The sequence below is a fragment of the Antennarius striatus genome, chromosome 1 (genome assembly GCF_040054535.1).
Source record: "Antennarius striatus isolate MH-2024 chromosome 1, ASM4005453v1, whole genome shotgun sequence".
NCBI lineage: Eukaryota > Metazoa > Chordata > Actinopteri > Lophiiformes > Antennariidae > Antennarius > Antennarius striatus.
Window position 1 is genome coordinate 6,475,294 of NC_090776.1, and position 17,278 is coordinate 6,492,571.

The 17,278-nt window shown below is 42.2% G+C and overlaps 1 protein-coding gene across 4 annotated transcripts in view; it reads left to right on the plus strand.

Annotated features, from left to right (window-relative positions):
- Window positions 1-7,500: 7,500 nt before the first annotated feature.
- adamts18 (ADAM metallopeptidase with thrombospondin type 1 motif, 18) overlaps window positions 7,501-17,278 on the plus strand; it is a 149,408-nt gene continuing 139,630 nt past the window's right edge. For 2 of the 4 annotated variants that reach the window (XM_068311285.1, XM_068311301.1), the window contains exons 1-3: window positions 7,501-7,807; window positions 8,071-8,140; window positions 9,163-9,476. In XM_068311285.1, coding sequence (XP_068167386.1) covers window positions 7,706-7,807; window positions 8,071-8,140; window positions 9,163-9,476 — 486 coding nt within the window. In that variant the 5' untranslated portion in view covers window positions 7,501-7,705. Of the gene's footprint in view, window positions 7,808-8,070; window positions 8,141-9,162; window positions 9,477-17,278 lie in introns of those variants that run through there. The other 2 variants (XM_068311293.1, XM_068311310.1) reach the window with 2 other exon arrangements.

The window sequence follows — 17,278 nt, forward strand, 5'->3', positions numbered from 1 at the left end:
CTCTGAATGGTAACTCAACAAGCCAACAGGGAGAGAGACATCATGAGAAAAGTAGAGAGGGAGGAAGTAACTACTAAGGGTTGCAGACAGATGGTTTAGCAGACTGTAAATAAGCACATCGTCTGTCGACACAATGGCACAGTGCTACAAGCCGTGGTGTGCCAGGGTGCAACTGTTCAGATTTGGCATCTGTAGCAACAATAAACAAGACACACTACATTTTCAGAGGGAAATATACTGTAGATGTGTCCGTGCTAAGAACAACAGTGTGGACACATTCAGCAATATCAATGTAATGCTTGTGTTTAAGTTTGCTCATGCAAACAGACAGGTAGGCCTGAGCAGAGAGGTTAGGGAGTCCAGCATAAGCCGTTTATACACCTCCTAACCTTCGATGTGATTATGTCTCTTCTTAACCCTTCATCACATTGTGAACATGGCAGTGCATTTACCCTCCAGTGCAGATTGTGGGATTTTTCCCAGCAACCTCAAATCACAGACACTTAGGAAAATCAACAATGCATTTTACATCTTAATGACAAACATGCTATTGCGAGCCAATGAGGTACTATAATACAATCATGCAGAAGACAGTGAAAATGTATAAAAACATTGTAGGCTCAAGACAAAAAAAGACATTATTTGAAAGAAATCAAATGTTCTGACACTGTCTTTATCCAGGAATTGGATCTGAAATTTTCACTCTGCTTTGTACAAAACTTTAGACAATGCTTTAAATCGATTAATTCATCATATGTTCTCCTCTGAAATGATGAACTTTGGACTAAAGAAAGATTGTCAAGGTCTACATTTTGATTACCATCATTACATATTTGGCCTATGTAATTTTTTGGGTGATATGCCTATCTGTGCAGTAATGTGAGTCGTAGTTTTAAATTGAGGTCTGGTCAGGCGCTTTGCTACCTCGAGGCATTAGAAAGGGATTTCATAATCAAACAACAAGTCTGGTGTAAAGTCAATGTGGTGCAAAGGCACATCAGATACATACTGTATATTTCATACATAGGTAAGTTAATACCAGGCACAGACTCACATTGTTTATGTACAAAGAGGGTGTGAAGTGAGCATTGGTAGAAGTTTGTCCTCCATCAAAACTGGCTTTTAAAGTAAGTGAAAGACAACTGTCTGATTGGAGGAACATAGCACTCCCAAAACACGGCTACAAATAATTTAGACTGAGTACACGTAATTTTTTTCTTGCACCCAGCTTTGAGTCCATATTTTCAGATTTTATTTTAACAAGCAAAATTGAGTTTAATGTGCTGTAAATGTATTCCATCATCAGTTTTAGATCTTTTAAATTTGGCTACTGACTTTCTGCTTTTTGCAGCTTGATTTGATTGTAGCCCCCACACACTGGTGCAGCTTTATAGCACCATTGTTTGAGCTACAAGCTGCTCCCTCACACGACCCGTTACTCTGCCTCCCCTGTACTGCTGTACTAATTGCATGCCTACTGGCCCCTAGTGTGTTGTGTATGTTTCAATGAGCCTGTAAGTAACATTGTGCTGTGATATTAAAAAAAAAAAGTCCCTCTCACCCTTGTGGGGTGGTATCTGTGTGTCATCCTCAAGCTCGGGTCCTCTACCAGAGGCCTGGGAGTCTGAGGGTTCTGCGCAGTATCTTAGCTGTTCCTAGAACTGCGCTCTTCTGGACTCAGGCTTCAGATGTTGTTCCAGGAATCTGCTGGAGCCATTCTTCCAGTTTGGGGGTCACTGCCACAAGTGCTCCTACTACCACGGGGACCACATTAATCTTGACCTTCCACATCTGTTCCAGCTGTTCTTTCAACCCTTGGTACTTCTCAATCTTTTCGTGTTCCTTCTTCCTGATGTTGGCGACAGCTGGAATCGCCACATCTATCACCACTGCTCTCTTCTGCTCTTTGTCCATCACCACTATGTCCAGTTTGTTAGCCAGCAGCTGTTTGTCGGTCTGGAAGCTAAAGTCCCAAAAGGATCTTAGCCTTGTCGTTCTCAACCACCTTTGGTGGTATGTATCATTGGGATTTGGGTACTTCTAGTCCATACTGGGTACAGCTGTTCCTGTACACTATCACAGCTACTTGGTTGTGCCTTTCCATGTATGCTGAGCTGGCGAGCATCTTACACCCTGCTACCACATGCTGGATTGACTCTGGGGCTTCTTTACATAGCCTGCACCTTGGGTCAGATCTACTGTGGTAGATATTGGCCTCTATTGCTCTTGTACTTAGGGCCTGTTCTTGTGCTGCCATGATCAGTGCCTCTGTGCTGTCTGTCAGTCCAGCTTTATTCAGCCATTGGTAGGTCTTCTTGATATCAGCCACTTCCTCTATTTGACAGTGTAAATGCTGTGTAGGGGCTTGTCCCTCCATGTTGTCTCCTCCTCCTCCTCCTCTTGCTCCTCAGGTTTCTGCTGTCTAAGACATTCGCTGAGCAGTTCATCTGTTGGGGCCATCTTCCTGATGTACTCTTGGATTTTTGATGTCTCACACTGGACAGTGGCCCTGATGCTCACTAGTCTTTCCGCTTAGTGTACAGCCTCAGGATGCTGGACTTGGGGTGAAACCCTCCATGCATGGTGAGGAGCTTTATCGTCTTGATGTCTGTGGCTTCTATCTCCTCCTTTGGCCAGCTTATGATCCCAGCGGGGTATCTGATGACCGGCAGTGCATACATGTTGATGGCTCGGACCTTGTTCTTACCATTCAGCTGACTTCTCAGGACTTGCCTTACTCTATGGAGGTATTTGGCTGTGGATGACTTCCTTGCGGCCTCCTCATGATTGCCATTAGCCTGTGGGATTCCAAGGTATTTGTAGCTGTCCTTGATGTGTTCTATCCTGCCCCCTGGTAGGTCAACCCCTTCAGTTCTGATCATCTTGCCTCTTCTTGATACCATCTGGCCACATTTGTCTAATCCGAATGACATCCTTATATCGTCGCTGTAAATCCTGGTGGTGTGGATCAGTGAGTCAATTTCTCGCTCATTCCCTGCATATAGCTTGATGTCATCCATGTAGAGGAGATGGCTGATTGTTGTCCCACTTCGGAATCAGTATCCGTAGCCGCTCTTTGTGATGATTTGACTGAGGGGGTTCAGGCGTATGCAGAACAGCAGTGGTGATAGTGCATCATGCCGCACTTGATGTTAACTTGGGTAATTGGCTTGGACTTAGTCTCCAGGGTTGTCTTCCACTTCCCCATTGAGTTCTTGATGAAGGCTCTTAGTGTCCTGTTGACCTTATACAGTTCCAGACATTCCAGTATCCATGTGTGTGGCATTGAGTCATAGGCTTTCTGGTAGTCAATCCAGGCGGTGCACAAGTTGGTCTGCCTATTCTTACAGTCTCTGTGTACTGCTCTGTCCACCAGTAGCTGGTGCTTGGCTCCCTTGGTGTTACTACCAACTCCTTTCTGTGCCACGCTCATATATTGATCCATGTGCCTACTCATCTTAGCCGCCATGATGCCTGACAGGAGCTTCCATGTTGTATTGAGACAGCTTATTGGCCGGTAGTTGGATGGGGTAGATCCCTTCTGTGGGTCTTTCATGATCAGGACTGTCCTGCCTTCAGTCAACCATTCTGGGTGCGTCCCATCCCTTAGCAGCTGGTTCATCTGTGCTGCTAGACGCTCATGGAGTGCTGTCAGCTTCTTTAGCCAGTATGCATGGATCATATCCGGGCCCGGTGCTGACCAACTCTTCATCTTTGACACTCTTTTTTGGATGTCTGCCATTGAGATGGTTACTTGTTCTTGTTTTGGGAGGCAGCTGTGGTCAGTCCTCAGGTCCACTAGCCACTGGGCATTGGTGTTGTGTGATGCTTCTCTTTCCCATATGCCCTTCGAGTATTTCTCCACCTCAGCTCTTGGTGGGTCTGGCCGGATGCTAGTTACCTGCCACTGAGAGTACACCTTTGCTGGTTGAGTGGAGAAGGTCTTGTTTATTCTCCTGGCCTCAATCTCCTTGGTGTATCGCTTCAGTCGGGTAGCCAGAGCCGTTAGTCTCTGTTTGGCAGTTTCGAGTGCTTCAGGCATGGAGAGCTTGCTGTATTTTCTGGGTACCCCTTTATTCACCATGTTCCCCTTCTTTAGCTCGGCTAGCTGGCTGACTTCTCTCCGTGTCGCCTTTATCGTGGCCTCTAACCGTCTCTTCCATGTATTGTTTGTATGTATTCCATGTATGTATTGTATGTATTGTTTGTTATGCCCTGTGTTGATCTTATATCCCAGCATCTCGAGGATTACTGTTGCTGTACTGTGGATCAGCTTGTTGGTCTCAGTTATGTTCCCTGTGGGGATGGTTCTTATTGCGGCATTCACATCTTCTAGCAGATCTTCTGAAGGTACTTGACAACTTAGCTTCGGTATTTGTCGGCGGCTCCAGGTTTCCAGTTGGGTCACGATCTTCCTTCTCAGGTCAGTAGCTCTTGTATTGAGGCTGTGTATGTCTCTTGGGGCTTGGTACCCAATCTCGGATTGTGGGGGGGTGATATCCCCCCGCTGACCTGGCGTCCTGGCTCCCCCTTGCCGTAGCATTGTTGTTGTATTCCATCGATCTCTAGTTGTGATAGCAGTTTTCGGTTACGGATGTTGGAACACTGGGCTAACAGCTGTTTCTTTGTTAGCCTTGATTGTGGGTTTCGAAGCATCCATTGGTCCCACATCCGCCCCATATATCCCCTCTCTCTGGGATTACTTGTGTAGTAGCATTCCAACAACTCCGTATTCTCCGCCCTTGTCCATGTGTGTCTTGTTCCAGTAGCCCATTTCTCATCAGATTGCCCTGGTTCCCTAGCATCTGACGCGGACCTTGTTAACCCGGGCGACGTCCGAGCCGGTATGACTGTGTCATTATTGTGTTCACTCATGTTTTGAGGTAGGCTGGTATAGCATTAAGGATCTTGCCTAAGGACCCTCACTGGATTGTGTCTGCCATGTCTGGGGTTCAAAACCACTGTGTATATATATATATATATATATATATATATATATATATATATACATATATATATATACAGTATATATATAGACCTGATCAACATTTTAAGACCAGTTGAAAAAGACTTCTCATTTTGCACTGTTCGATCTTAACAAGAATGTAAATAGTAATTCAAAATGCAAAAAGAAGAAATGGTAGTGAGACAAAAACCATCTGAGTAAGGAATTTATTGCAACCAACCATTAAACTGAAATCGGCTGTTCATCAGCTAATCAAAATTTTAAGACCACATCTAAAAAAAACCCAAAAAACCCCGTAAAATAGAAATTAAATTTCCCAAAATACAGTCAGTGATGCATAGCTTTGGCATTCTTGTTGAAATGTCCAAAAGGTATTTTGGCATGCTTTTGATGCTAGTGTTTCCAGGAGGCTAGTGGTAATTTTGCTCCAAGTGATGAAGATGGCTTCACGGAGGGCATCCACGGTCTGAAAATGGTGTCCATTTTTGTAAACGTTCCTTGCCATTCAACCCCATATGTTCTCGGCTGGATTTAGATCAGGGGAACACACAGGCTGATTCATAAGAGTGATGTTATTTCTCTGGAAGAAGTCCTTTGTCAGTTGTTTCCTGTGAACAGTGTATATAGTATGTATGTGTGTATATATATATATATATATATATATATATATATATATATATATATATATATATATATATATATATGCATGTACATGAATAAGTGAGAAGATCATTTCCCCGTCATGGGATCAATAAAAGTTAATTTAATGTAACTTAATTTAATTAATCCCTTTACAGAGGCAGCACGGTGGTGCAGTGGCTAGCGCTGTTGCCTCAAAAGACGTGGTTTCCAGGTTTGAATCCTGCTCTGTGAGGTGTTTGCATGCTCTCCCCGTGTCTATGTGACTTCTCTCCGGGTTCTCCGGCTTCTTCCCACCTCCTGTAGCATGCATTTCATGTTGATTGGGCGGTCCCAAATTTTCCGTAGGAGTGACTTTGTGTGTGTGTGCGCGTGATTGTCTGTCTCTGTGTTTGGCTCCGCGGTGTACTGGCGTCGTGCCTGGAGTGTCCCCCACACACGCCCTATGTCAGCTCGGATAGGCTCCAACTCCCTGTGACCCTCTACGGCAGATACAGCAGCAGAAAATGGATAGATGGATAATCTACTTCACAATGAGTCATCAAATGTGTCTGTTTACATCAGTTTGAACTGGTCACCTCTGATAGAATATGTCAGGATGCCTGTTAACACCAAGTTTTCTTAGATAGGAACAGAGGCTGAGAAACTGGGGCGTGAGGCGGGGAAACTCTGGGCACGACGCCAGTGCACAGCGGAGCTACAGGCAGACACACTGACACGAGGAGTATAAACTCCGTACAGCGGCACTGAAACCCGGAACTGCCTGTGCGGCGACAGCACTACCCACTGCGCCACTGTGCCGCACTGTTAATCATAGAGGCATGACATTTATTTGTGCTAATATTACACTGATATCAAGACACAACTGGGGTGGCAGTAACTAAGTCTACCAAGCCTTGAACCGGGGACCGGAAGTCACCAGTTCAAAACCCTTGTGGGTCAAATCATTTGGAGTGTGACCTGGGAAGTGTGAGTGAAAAAATAATTTCCTCAAGGAGACAAAGTATACAATATTATTTTTCTAAAAAAAACCCACTGTATCTGTTTGAACAATATAGAGACCATGAACCATAAAGAAAATCATGAAAGATGACTGATTACATGATGATCTGCACTTGTTTCATATTTTGTGCATTTGTCCAAATGATCATATTATGGTGGAATCAGAAAGTTGCCTTAAGCAGCATTTATGAAATCTGAAATCCATTTTAGTTAGTGTTATTTACAGTCCCTGCAGCCCAGCCTAAACAAAAAATCTGCAATATGAATGTAGGGCATGAAATAACATATGACACAACGCACTGAAGTGAACGATAAGAAGATAAAAACAGGCATCATTGTTCACCCACTGTGATGCAACCATTAGGATGCAACATTTATTTAAATATGTATGCCTGAAAGGAAAGCCTGAGATGCACGTTTTCTTATGTCATCGATCTCCACTTTTTGCGTTATGACGGTATGGTGACAGTTCCGTCAGGAAGACTTTCCCTTTGCACACACCAGTTTATTCTCAAAATATGAAAGCCATTCATCCATAAAAACAGTGCTCATACGCAATCAAATATTAGGGTAACGTCTTCTATGAGCTCCGTATCTGTATGGTACTTTACTATGTTTATTATGAGCTATGACATATTCATTTTTTTACTTATATTAAAACTAACGATTGCTGTGATGTCGAGACGATGGAATCTGAGATTTACGAGCCTCTATGAAGGCATCAATAGCCCAGCCTTTGCGAGAAGGGAACCCTCTTTTTCTTCTGTTATCTCTACGTGGTAAATTATGCTCTACGCTGATTGGCTGCTGGCTGTTACTTCGCGCTCCGTACTGCAGGCTGACACTCAAGTAGCCGGTCTGGGCTCAGTCAACTCTTCTCGGTCCTCCCCGGCACTACGATCTGCAACACAAACAAACGCGACCGTTGCTTTTGTGCGTACCGCACTGCAGCAGCTGCTGCAACCTGCCTACTTCACCTGAACAAAGCAGGGAGCAGAACAATGCTTGCATATTACATTATGCGATATCGCAGGTTATTATTGCTTTGGCAGTCTTTGAGAAGGTAATGGAGGAAGTGTAAGCGCGCGTGCCATCACCATGGATTGCTTTTTTCTTCTGATATGGACTTTACCCATCCCTTTGATTGGCTGCACCTCCGTCAGGCTCCTGTCAACCCTCTTATCCTGGAATATTGTCAAGGCATGTGGGTCTTTATGAAAAAGTAATCCATCACATCCAAATATAGTTACTATACTAATATAGTTTGGGAGCAGACCAATCAAAAAGAATTTTTCAAAATGATTGATGTCAAACTTTTGTCATTCATTGCAAAGGAAGTGATTGTCACCCAAATAAAACTAGTGCAGATCCTCTTTCAACAGAGCAGCTCCATTTATACAATATTGACTTCCACTTCTGTTGTACATTCAACCTGTTGCTACCTGTTCATTTATTTTTTGCAGACGCTGCACATTTACAGCTCACATACCTCCCACAGCGTGTCAGCCAGCAGCAGCCACGGTTTAAATCACGGTGAGTGTCTTGACATACAGTACACAAATTATTCTTCCAGCTGCCTTGAAATTTGTTTATGGGGCATATTTGATTAGAGGTTCTTGCCAATGGTTTGCTTTCATTGTAAAATGTGATTAATCTGAGATATACTTAAACACAAATACGGCAAAAAAAATGGTACAAACTCTTGCTTAGGTCTGATATGCTTAACAACAGACCAGTAAGTACACACTCTGGGATTCCCGCTTGGATGCTCTGACCAGTGGAAACCCAGCAAATAAACCACACTTATTCTCCCAGTAGTTCCCCTGTTGAAGTGTTTAGGTGCCAGATAAAGAGAATCAAAAGTTCTTGAGCAAACTGAAAGGGTTGGTTAGTTGATAAACCAAATGTTTTACATTCCATTGAATCTATTAAAAGTGCATGAAATTGGACATCCCAACATTTACAACCGCCGGTTCTGAAGTATTGACCAATGCCTGATATTCATGTATTTATGATGTGACTTTTTAACACACCGTCTACCATCCTTTTAAAAGTTTGAGGATCATATCTGTAAAAGAGATTTTGTCTCTGATTGACAGCACGGAAAGTAACCTGTTTAGATGCTGATTAATTTCTGAGTGCATTTATTCATGTAACTGTAATGTGACACCATGTTAAGCTATGTTGATAGAATCTAGAAAAGTTAGTGTGGTATCAGATTTTTCTAAACCCATTCTTAACTATTTGATTAATCCTTCTAACAGATAGAACCTGGAAAAAAAATAGAATACCATACAAGCTGGAACCAATTTATTTAATTTCATTCTTTCAGTTTTGTCACCCTCTCCACAAAAATGAATGCATAAAACTACATGTTTAGCTGAATATCTGCCTGACTTTTTAGAATATGTCGGAAATAATTAGCTGAATCTGAGCAGTTGTATGTCAAAACATTTGCCACACAAATTACAACTCCATCCTAGAATAGCTCTTGAATCCTAAGTATTTTATGTTGTCTTATTTATGTAATTTTCTTTGGTCCCAATTCCCCTCAGACTACGTTTTTGTAATCCCAGTGGAAGTAGATTCTGCAGGAGGATACCTGACGCACAATGTGTTCAGGCGACCCCATCGCAGCCAGAGGTCCCTCTCTTCCTCTCTGCACTACTGGGTCTCTGCCTTTGGGCAGAACATGCACCTGGACCTGCATCCTTCCTCTGTGGTGGTTCCAGGGTTCACTGTACAGATGCTGGGGCCGGATGGCATTTCCACGGTGATGGGTGATCTAGAGTTTCACAAATGCCTGTATCAAGGATTTATTCGGAATCTGTCAGCCTCCTCTGCAGCCATATCAACATGCTCCGGAATAGTAAGTGTCTGCCTCTAACCTCTTGCATTTTTGACTTATAAAAAAAGTTATTACTTTTATTTAATATTTTCCTCTTAGGAACTGGCATCAATATTGTGGACGTCATATTTTTGATTATATGACCATAATAGTTATTTTTTCCGCCCCTATTCTAAAAGTTTCACCATTATACCTAAAATGCCCTATCTATCAAACCTCCAACGTCCCCAATTGTTTTATGCATTCACTACAGGAATCAGCCCTCAATAATATTATGGGTTAGGCATTACAGGATACCTATGTCCTTGAGCATAACAATACGTTTGTGGGGATTTTTTCAAGCATAATACAAGACTAAACTGATTATTCACAACAGTTTATTGTGTATTGATTGTACTTCACCATTCTGTGTAAAATGAACAAGTGTGTCCACACACATGCCATTGTCGAGTGTCAGTGCTGTAACCTGGAATCTAGTGACGGTCCATTCTGCGGAAACACATGTAGAAACTGGCAAAAAGGTGAATGAAAGACCCTCAAAGCTGAATTTTCAGCCTTTTCTGACATTTCAAGAACTGAGTCACTGCTCGACAAAAGGTGTCTGATGTGCGGCAATTGATTTGCAAATGCAGTTGATACCTTAAACAACACGTTACTGGGGGGCAGGGGGGCGCATTTAGGCTTGGTCTGGCAGTGACGTGCGGTGAGATTCACGGCGGTGAGATTCACGGCGGTGAGGCACCGACGTTAAAGTCAGTTCTATGAGTAAAACAGCGTCGCATTTACCAGTAAATTAGCAGCCTGACATTAAAAACTGGTTAAAAATTTGTTTTGGACACATAGTGCAGCAGCAAATAGCTGCACCTCACCTCTGACTGGACTACCGATCAATTGAAACAAGTTTTAATGAATAAACGAAGACGAACGTCAGAGCTTAAACATCTGCTTGGAACTTCAGATCAGGAAATAATCCACCCTGTTTGCACTGAGTGGTCCACTCGTAATGAATTGAACCAGTTTTAATGTCAGGTTTTTTAATATGACATATTTTGCTAAACAGAGTGGCAAATGTTCCACTTTGTCTGGCTCCTACAACTGATTTTTACGTCGGTGCCTCACCTCGTGAACCTCACCGAACATCACTGAGAGATAAAGAAATAAAATTTAATTTGACTATGTTTTTAGATAATGTTGTACTACAGTATTTTGTAGTACTTTTATCAGTAAATGTCAGCAGTTAAGGATAAAACCCAAGTGTGTTGACTTCTTTCTAAGTCTCAGTCACACGATAACGGATATTTAAAAAACTTTTTTGTTGCGTTTACGCCTTCCGTCCACACGACAACGCAGATATCCGGAACGATAACGCAACTTTTTAAAAACGCTGGCCGAGGTGGATTTTTAAAAAAAACGCTGGGTCTGCCTCATCGTGTAGATGGCGTATCTGCGACTTTTTAAAAATGCTGACGTCTTGCCTGCGATGAAAACCGCTGTGACGTCATATTTATGGGCCCGTGTGTTATGACAACAAAACACGGAGGATTCCTATTGGATAAATTTTGACTCAATACTGCCACCACATGGTTTGGCATGCTTATAGCAGTCTTCGAAAACGCACTGGTGCGTTCACGTGTGGACGGAGATTTTTTTTTTTATTGACATGACAATTGGGCTGTTCACAGCTGATTAAAGGTACTCAGTCATGAATGCTCTAGCTAATGGACGGATAGCGCAACTACAGCCACTAGGTTTTTAAATCTATTTCATTTTTTAAAAATTTTATACACCTTATAATCCAGTGGGCCTTATATATGAAATAAATGATAAAATAAACAATTCATTAGAGGTGCGTCTTATAATCCAGTTCGCTTTATAGTGCAGAACATACTGTACTGATTTTGGTTCAGTCTTATGTAGCATCATTGATTAATCACTTACGGGTAAAATTTTCTTTATACTTGACTGCTGCTACAGTCAGAAAGAGAAACACACAGAAAGCAACAACAAATTCTGCACTTCTGTGCACTTGTGAAATTCCTTGCAAACTAGCAGCTGTGCGCAATAATTTACTCTTACTGTTTATATCATTGTTTATATTTGTCTAGTCATGTTTTAACTATGACTAGACAAATATAATGCCAACATTAAGGTGTAAACACACTTGCATGAGGTCACATTTGTTTTCCATGACCTGAATGGGCTTCAAGACTTTTTGATGTGTTTGGAGATGAAGCAATGATCCAGAAACCCCCAGGTTTCACAGTATATAGCTTAATCGTGTTTGTAAACCCAAATATGAAAGAAAAACACGAGAGAAAGCAGGGCTTTGAACCAGAATTTTTTACCAATCGGTTCGTTCCAAACAGAAATGGATTTATAACATTTCCGGTTTTGCATTCCACCCATAAACTGATGTTCCTGAACCAGTGAGAACAAAAAAATAAAGTTCCTGAACCGGTTAATAACGTTCCTTGTAAATATAAATATTGTAGGTGCCGTATTTTGCGCACCATAAGACACGCTTAAAAGCCTTAAAGTTTCTCAAAAATCAACGCTGTGCCTTTTAACATTAAGCGTCTTGTGTGTACACTGAGTTCCAAAATCTGTAAAAATGTTTTTGTGTGACTTTAGTCAGCGCTCCGCCAGATCGACCATTTTCCACCAACATAGGACGTATTACATCACTACGTACGCCGGCAGCGATAGATCAATTAGAGAACGTGACGGGAGGCTACGTCCAGCGCACCTCCGGTAGGTACCGGTGTCAGTATTTGCCAGTGTTGTACCGCAGGTATGCTGTTAACTACATTTGTTTGGCGAAGGACCCCCGACAATGGCGTCAGCGAAGAGAGACGCTTACGACGCAACATGTAAACTCGAGGCTATCAGTTCCGGTTGTTCCGGTTCACGTAAAGGTGGTTTTTCACTCTTCGCCATCTCTTCTTCATCTGTGACTCCATGCATACCCATACTACCGCTTCTGTAAAAAGCCACGTCAAGCGGCTGAATTCGGAGTTAGCCATCATCCTGGGATGATTAACGAAAGAACTCCAACTGCTGGACATTGGTGTAAACAGAGCTGCGTGCGTCGTGGAGCGATGGATGAGATGGTGAACACACGTTTACCTGGACTGGAGGCAGTGCCCAGCGAGTTACACCACGAGTTATACCCCCACAATATGTGCGTGGATCATGGACTAATGTGTATGCTTTGACTTTTGTCCGTTGTTTTGCAAAAGCATCATTACCGGGCAGCCACCCGAAAAACCAGACGGTCAGCGATAGTGAAATTGCCGAACTATTCAATGCATACCGAAGATGAGGACTTCGAAGGATTTAGCACAGATTTATCAAAAAATAAAGGAATGAAAACATATTTAAAAAATAATGTCGGTGTATTTTCTGAAATTTAAATACGTAGTTGTAACACAGTTTAACCACAGTCACCTTTTTGCTTCCATTAGCAAGCATGTACCAAACAATAAGGTGCGCTGTGTGTAAAGGTACAGAAATAAACTCCATAATTTAGACTGCGTCTCTTTATACAATGTGCCGAATGGTGCGCAAAATATGGTAACTTCAGGACTTTTAAATTGGCAACTAAAGCCATTAGTTTATACACTATAGATTATAATTATAGATATATCACTACCCTACAGTAAACAGTACCACAGCACTACACCACTTCTTTATGACAGTTGTATCACTGTAGTTAAGGCTTATGCGTCCTACTTAGACACTACATGAAATAAGACAAGAATAACTTCGCCCGTGTCATTTATTGCTGAACAACAGATCTTCATTGTGCTCCTCCCATAGCTCAATATTGCTACAAAGCGCTGGCAGTACAGGGACACACTGCATTGAAAATGACTGCAGCCAATGAGTTCATGTCTAAGTCATACATTTTTAAGATTGACATACTGCAGTTTTTACCTGTTATGATTAAATTGTGACTGGGAGACTGCCCTTTTCCTAACTGTTGCTGATAGCCGCTACTTCTCTCTACTCTCATCCCGCGTCCAGTGAATGACAGGAAGTGAAATATTAGATCAAATATTTTTTTTTAGGAACGAAAAAAAACAAAAAAAAACAAAAACGTTATTAACCGGTTTACAATTATTTTCTGTTCCGATTCTGTTCTGGAACATTAAAAAATATAACGTTTTCGGTTTTGTTTTCGTTCCTGCCAAAATACCAAAAGTTTCCAGTTTTCGTTTTCGTTTTCATGAACTGGTTCAAAGCCCTGAGAGAAATTGTCAGCGTCACTGAGGAGAAGACAGGAGACAGAACTGGAGGTAGCAGAAATGAAGATGCTGAGGTTCTCTTTGGGAGTGACTAGGATGGATAGGATCAGGAATGAGTACATCAGAGGGACAGCACATGTTAGAGATTTTGGAGATAAAGTCAGAGACCAGACTGAGATGGTTTGGACATGTCCAGGGGAGAGGTAGTGAATATAATGGTAGAAGGATGCTGAGTTTTGTTCTGCCAGGCAGAAGGCCTAGAGGAAGACCAAAGGGGAGGAATGTATTGAAAGAGTGCATGAAGGCAGTTGGTTTGAGAGTAGAGGATTCAGAGGACAGGGTTAGATGCAGGCAACTGATTTGCTGTGGCGAAGGGAAAATACGAAAGGAAAAGAACAAGAAAGTGTCAGTACGTACTTTCTCTATTTTCTCCTTCAGTCTCCTTCATCTTCAGGGACCCTTGATCAAACCTGTGAGATTACTGTCGTTGACACAGTGCTGTGTTGTGGCAACCTACAACCTTTGTCTGTTTCTGCTGGGTGTGGGACTTCCTTTAATGTGAAAAAGATTTTGTCTTTTTTTGGGCCTCTCAATGCTATTCTTACTGTAGCCTCTGGAGGCCTCTGTGCACATCACAGGGGGACTGCATGAGAGTTTGTGTCATCCTCTCATGCAAAACTCATGCAAAACGGCATGGAAGTCCTATCAGTGCCTTTGTTGTTTTGTAAAACAAAAAAGTGTATTTCAGGAAAAATTAATGATTTAAAAATACTCTCTACTCCAAAACGACTTCTTCTTTTCCTTTCGGCTTGTCCCTTCAGGGGTCGCCACAGCGAATCAATTTCCTCCATCTAGCCCTGTCCTTTGAATCCTCTTCTCTCACACCAACTACCTTCATGTCTTCCCTCATTACATCCATAAACCTCCTCTTTGGTCTTCCTCTAGGCCTCCTGCCTGGCAGTTCAAAACTCAGCATCCTTCTACCAATGTATTCACTATCTCTACTCCAAAACTGCTGCATGGAAAAAGGATTCACACTCATTAAAAAGAGTATTTAACTATCTGGAAAATAAAAGCATTTGGCCTAGAGGCACACACTTAAATGCTGTGTGTGTATATTTAACAGATGGTGTTAAAAATGGTGTAATCCCATTAGACTCCTCATGGAGTAACCCCATTAGACTCCTCATGGAGATGAAACATTTTATGATTATTTATCTGTAGGGTTACGAAACAGAAACAGAGACATATGATGTGCGTGTTTGTCAGTATTCTCCAAATCCCTTAGGCTCCTGCAGAGTCAAAATGACAAGTGAATGATTGATTTCCAGCTAGAGCTTTGGTCATTTGTACCTGTCTGTTTTCTGTAAAGGCCAACAAATTGAAATGTCTCACCATTACAATATGCCTCTCTGGCTTGGCCATAATTCAGCAACTGGGCTGGGCCACGGAGGAGCTCAGTGCTTGGTACTACAAAAGAAGAGTGGCTCGGAGCCGATCCCTGGTGGTCTGGATGCTGACAGTGATGTAGTGCCCACTGTTAGATGCCAGCAGAAGAAGGAAGAGGGCTCTCAGCATGGGTGTGGGATGTGTGTGTGTGAAAGGGATTGAATAAAAGAGAAAGCTTGTGTACAGTATTTTCTGCACTATAAGGTGCACTGGAGTATAAAGCGCACCTTTTATGAATTATTTATTTAATATATAAGGCGCATTAATAAAAAAAAAATTGATGTGGATTAAAAAAAAACCTAGAGGCTGTAGTTGTGCTATGCGTCCACTAGCTAGAGCATTCATGACTGTGAGTAACTTTAATCAGCTGTGAAAGGCTATTGTTATGACAATTAGGCCATTCTGAGCCTCATCAAGGAAACCTGATCACTTGATCACATTGCCATCTTGGAAAGAAGTCAACACGCTTGGGTTTTTTCCTTAGCTGCTGAGATTTATTGATACAAGTACCACAAAATACTGTAGTTTAACATTATCTAAAAACGTAGTCAAATTAGATTTTACTTCTATAGCTCTCAGTGACGTGTGGTGAGGTTCACAGAGGTGAGGCACCGACGTAAAAGTCAGTTGTAGGAGCCATACAAAGTGGCGAATTTGCCACTCCGTCTGGCAAAATATGCCATATTAAAAAACCTGACATTAAAAACTGGTTAAATTCAGTACGAGTGGACCACTCAGTTCAAACAGGGCGGATTATGTCCTGATCTGAAGTTCCAAGCAGATATTTAAGCTCCGATGTTCGTCTTTGTTTATTAAGTCTTGTTTCAATCGATTGGTAGTCTAGTCGGAAGTGAGGTGCAGCTATTTGCTGCTGCACTGTGTGTCCAAAACAAATTTTTAACCAGTTTTTAATGTCAGGCTGCTAATTTACTGGCAAATGTGACGCTGTGTTACTCATAGAACTGACTTAAACTTCAGTGCCTCACTGCCGTGAATCTCACGGCAGTGGTCGCTGCCCGACCAAGCCTAAATGCCCCCCCCCCCCCCCCCGCCCCCCCGTAACGTGCTGTTTCAGGTATCAACTGCATTTGCAAATCAATTGCAGCACACCAGACAGCTTTGTCGAGCAGCGACTCAGCTCTTGAAATTTCAAAAAAGGCTGAAAATTCAGCTTTGAGGGTCTTTCATTCACCTTTATGCCAGTTTCTCCGTGTGTTTCCGCAGACTAATAGAATGGACCGTCACAGATTACATCAATGACACTTAACAATAGCATTTTTTTCGACCGATTAATTTTAAAGTGGGTTATTTCCAGCGCCACAGTGGTAGGGAAATACTGAGATCAATCAGTCAGTCAAACTTTATTAATAGATTTGTTGAAAGTTCCTTATGTTTTGCTACGTTATCGTAGCCAGCCACCGGTGATCTTCACAGGATGCTCTGCCATCAGCTAGCAGGTCAGTGACAGCGGCACTTCGGTGATGCCCTTTGACTACCGTCGTTAGGGGTTGTAGGCCCGAGTGCGTTGTGAGGGTGCCCCTGGTGGAGTAGTGCGGCATGACTGCCGGCCAGACTGCTTTTTTTTCAGTGATCATGTTTTTAACCAATATTAATATGAATATTAATCCATATATAAGTCGCATCAGATTATAAGGCGCACTGCAGGTTTATGAGGAAATTATAGGCTTTTAGGTGCGGCTTATAGTGCGGAAAATACTGTATATGTGGACAATGTATATGTGAGTGTGGTTGCACATTCTCACTGGAATGCACAAAATCTTTCTTTCACAAGATGAATGGCTAGTGTTGAAGTCTTCAAGTGGATACTCCAACCTCTACCAACAGTGCTCATATATCAGCACTGACCTACTATTGTCACAAAAGCATTATTTTCACTAGTGCCATGGCCAAAGAGTCCAGGCAGACTGTAATTTCACCTTTCTCTGCTTTGGATAAAAAATAAATTAGCAGTTTACCTTAAAAGAAAAAAAATCAGATTTTAAATTGCTGTCACTATCCGTTCACTCCCATACTGAGGGAAACTGTAGAATTATCCTAAACAAACGCCTTTTTTAATGTGTATTTTCTTTTAAAGGACTTCATATAGTCTTGATAATGAAATCCAAC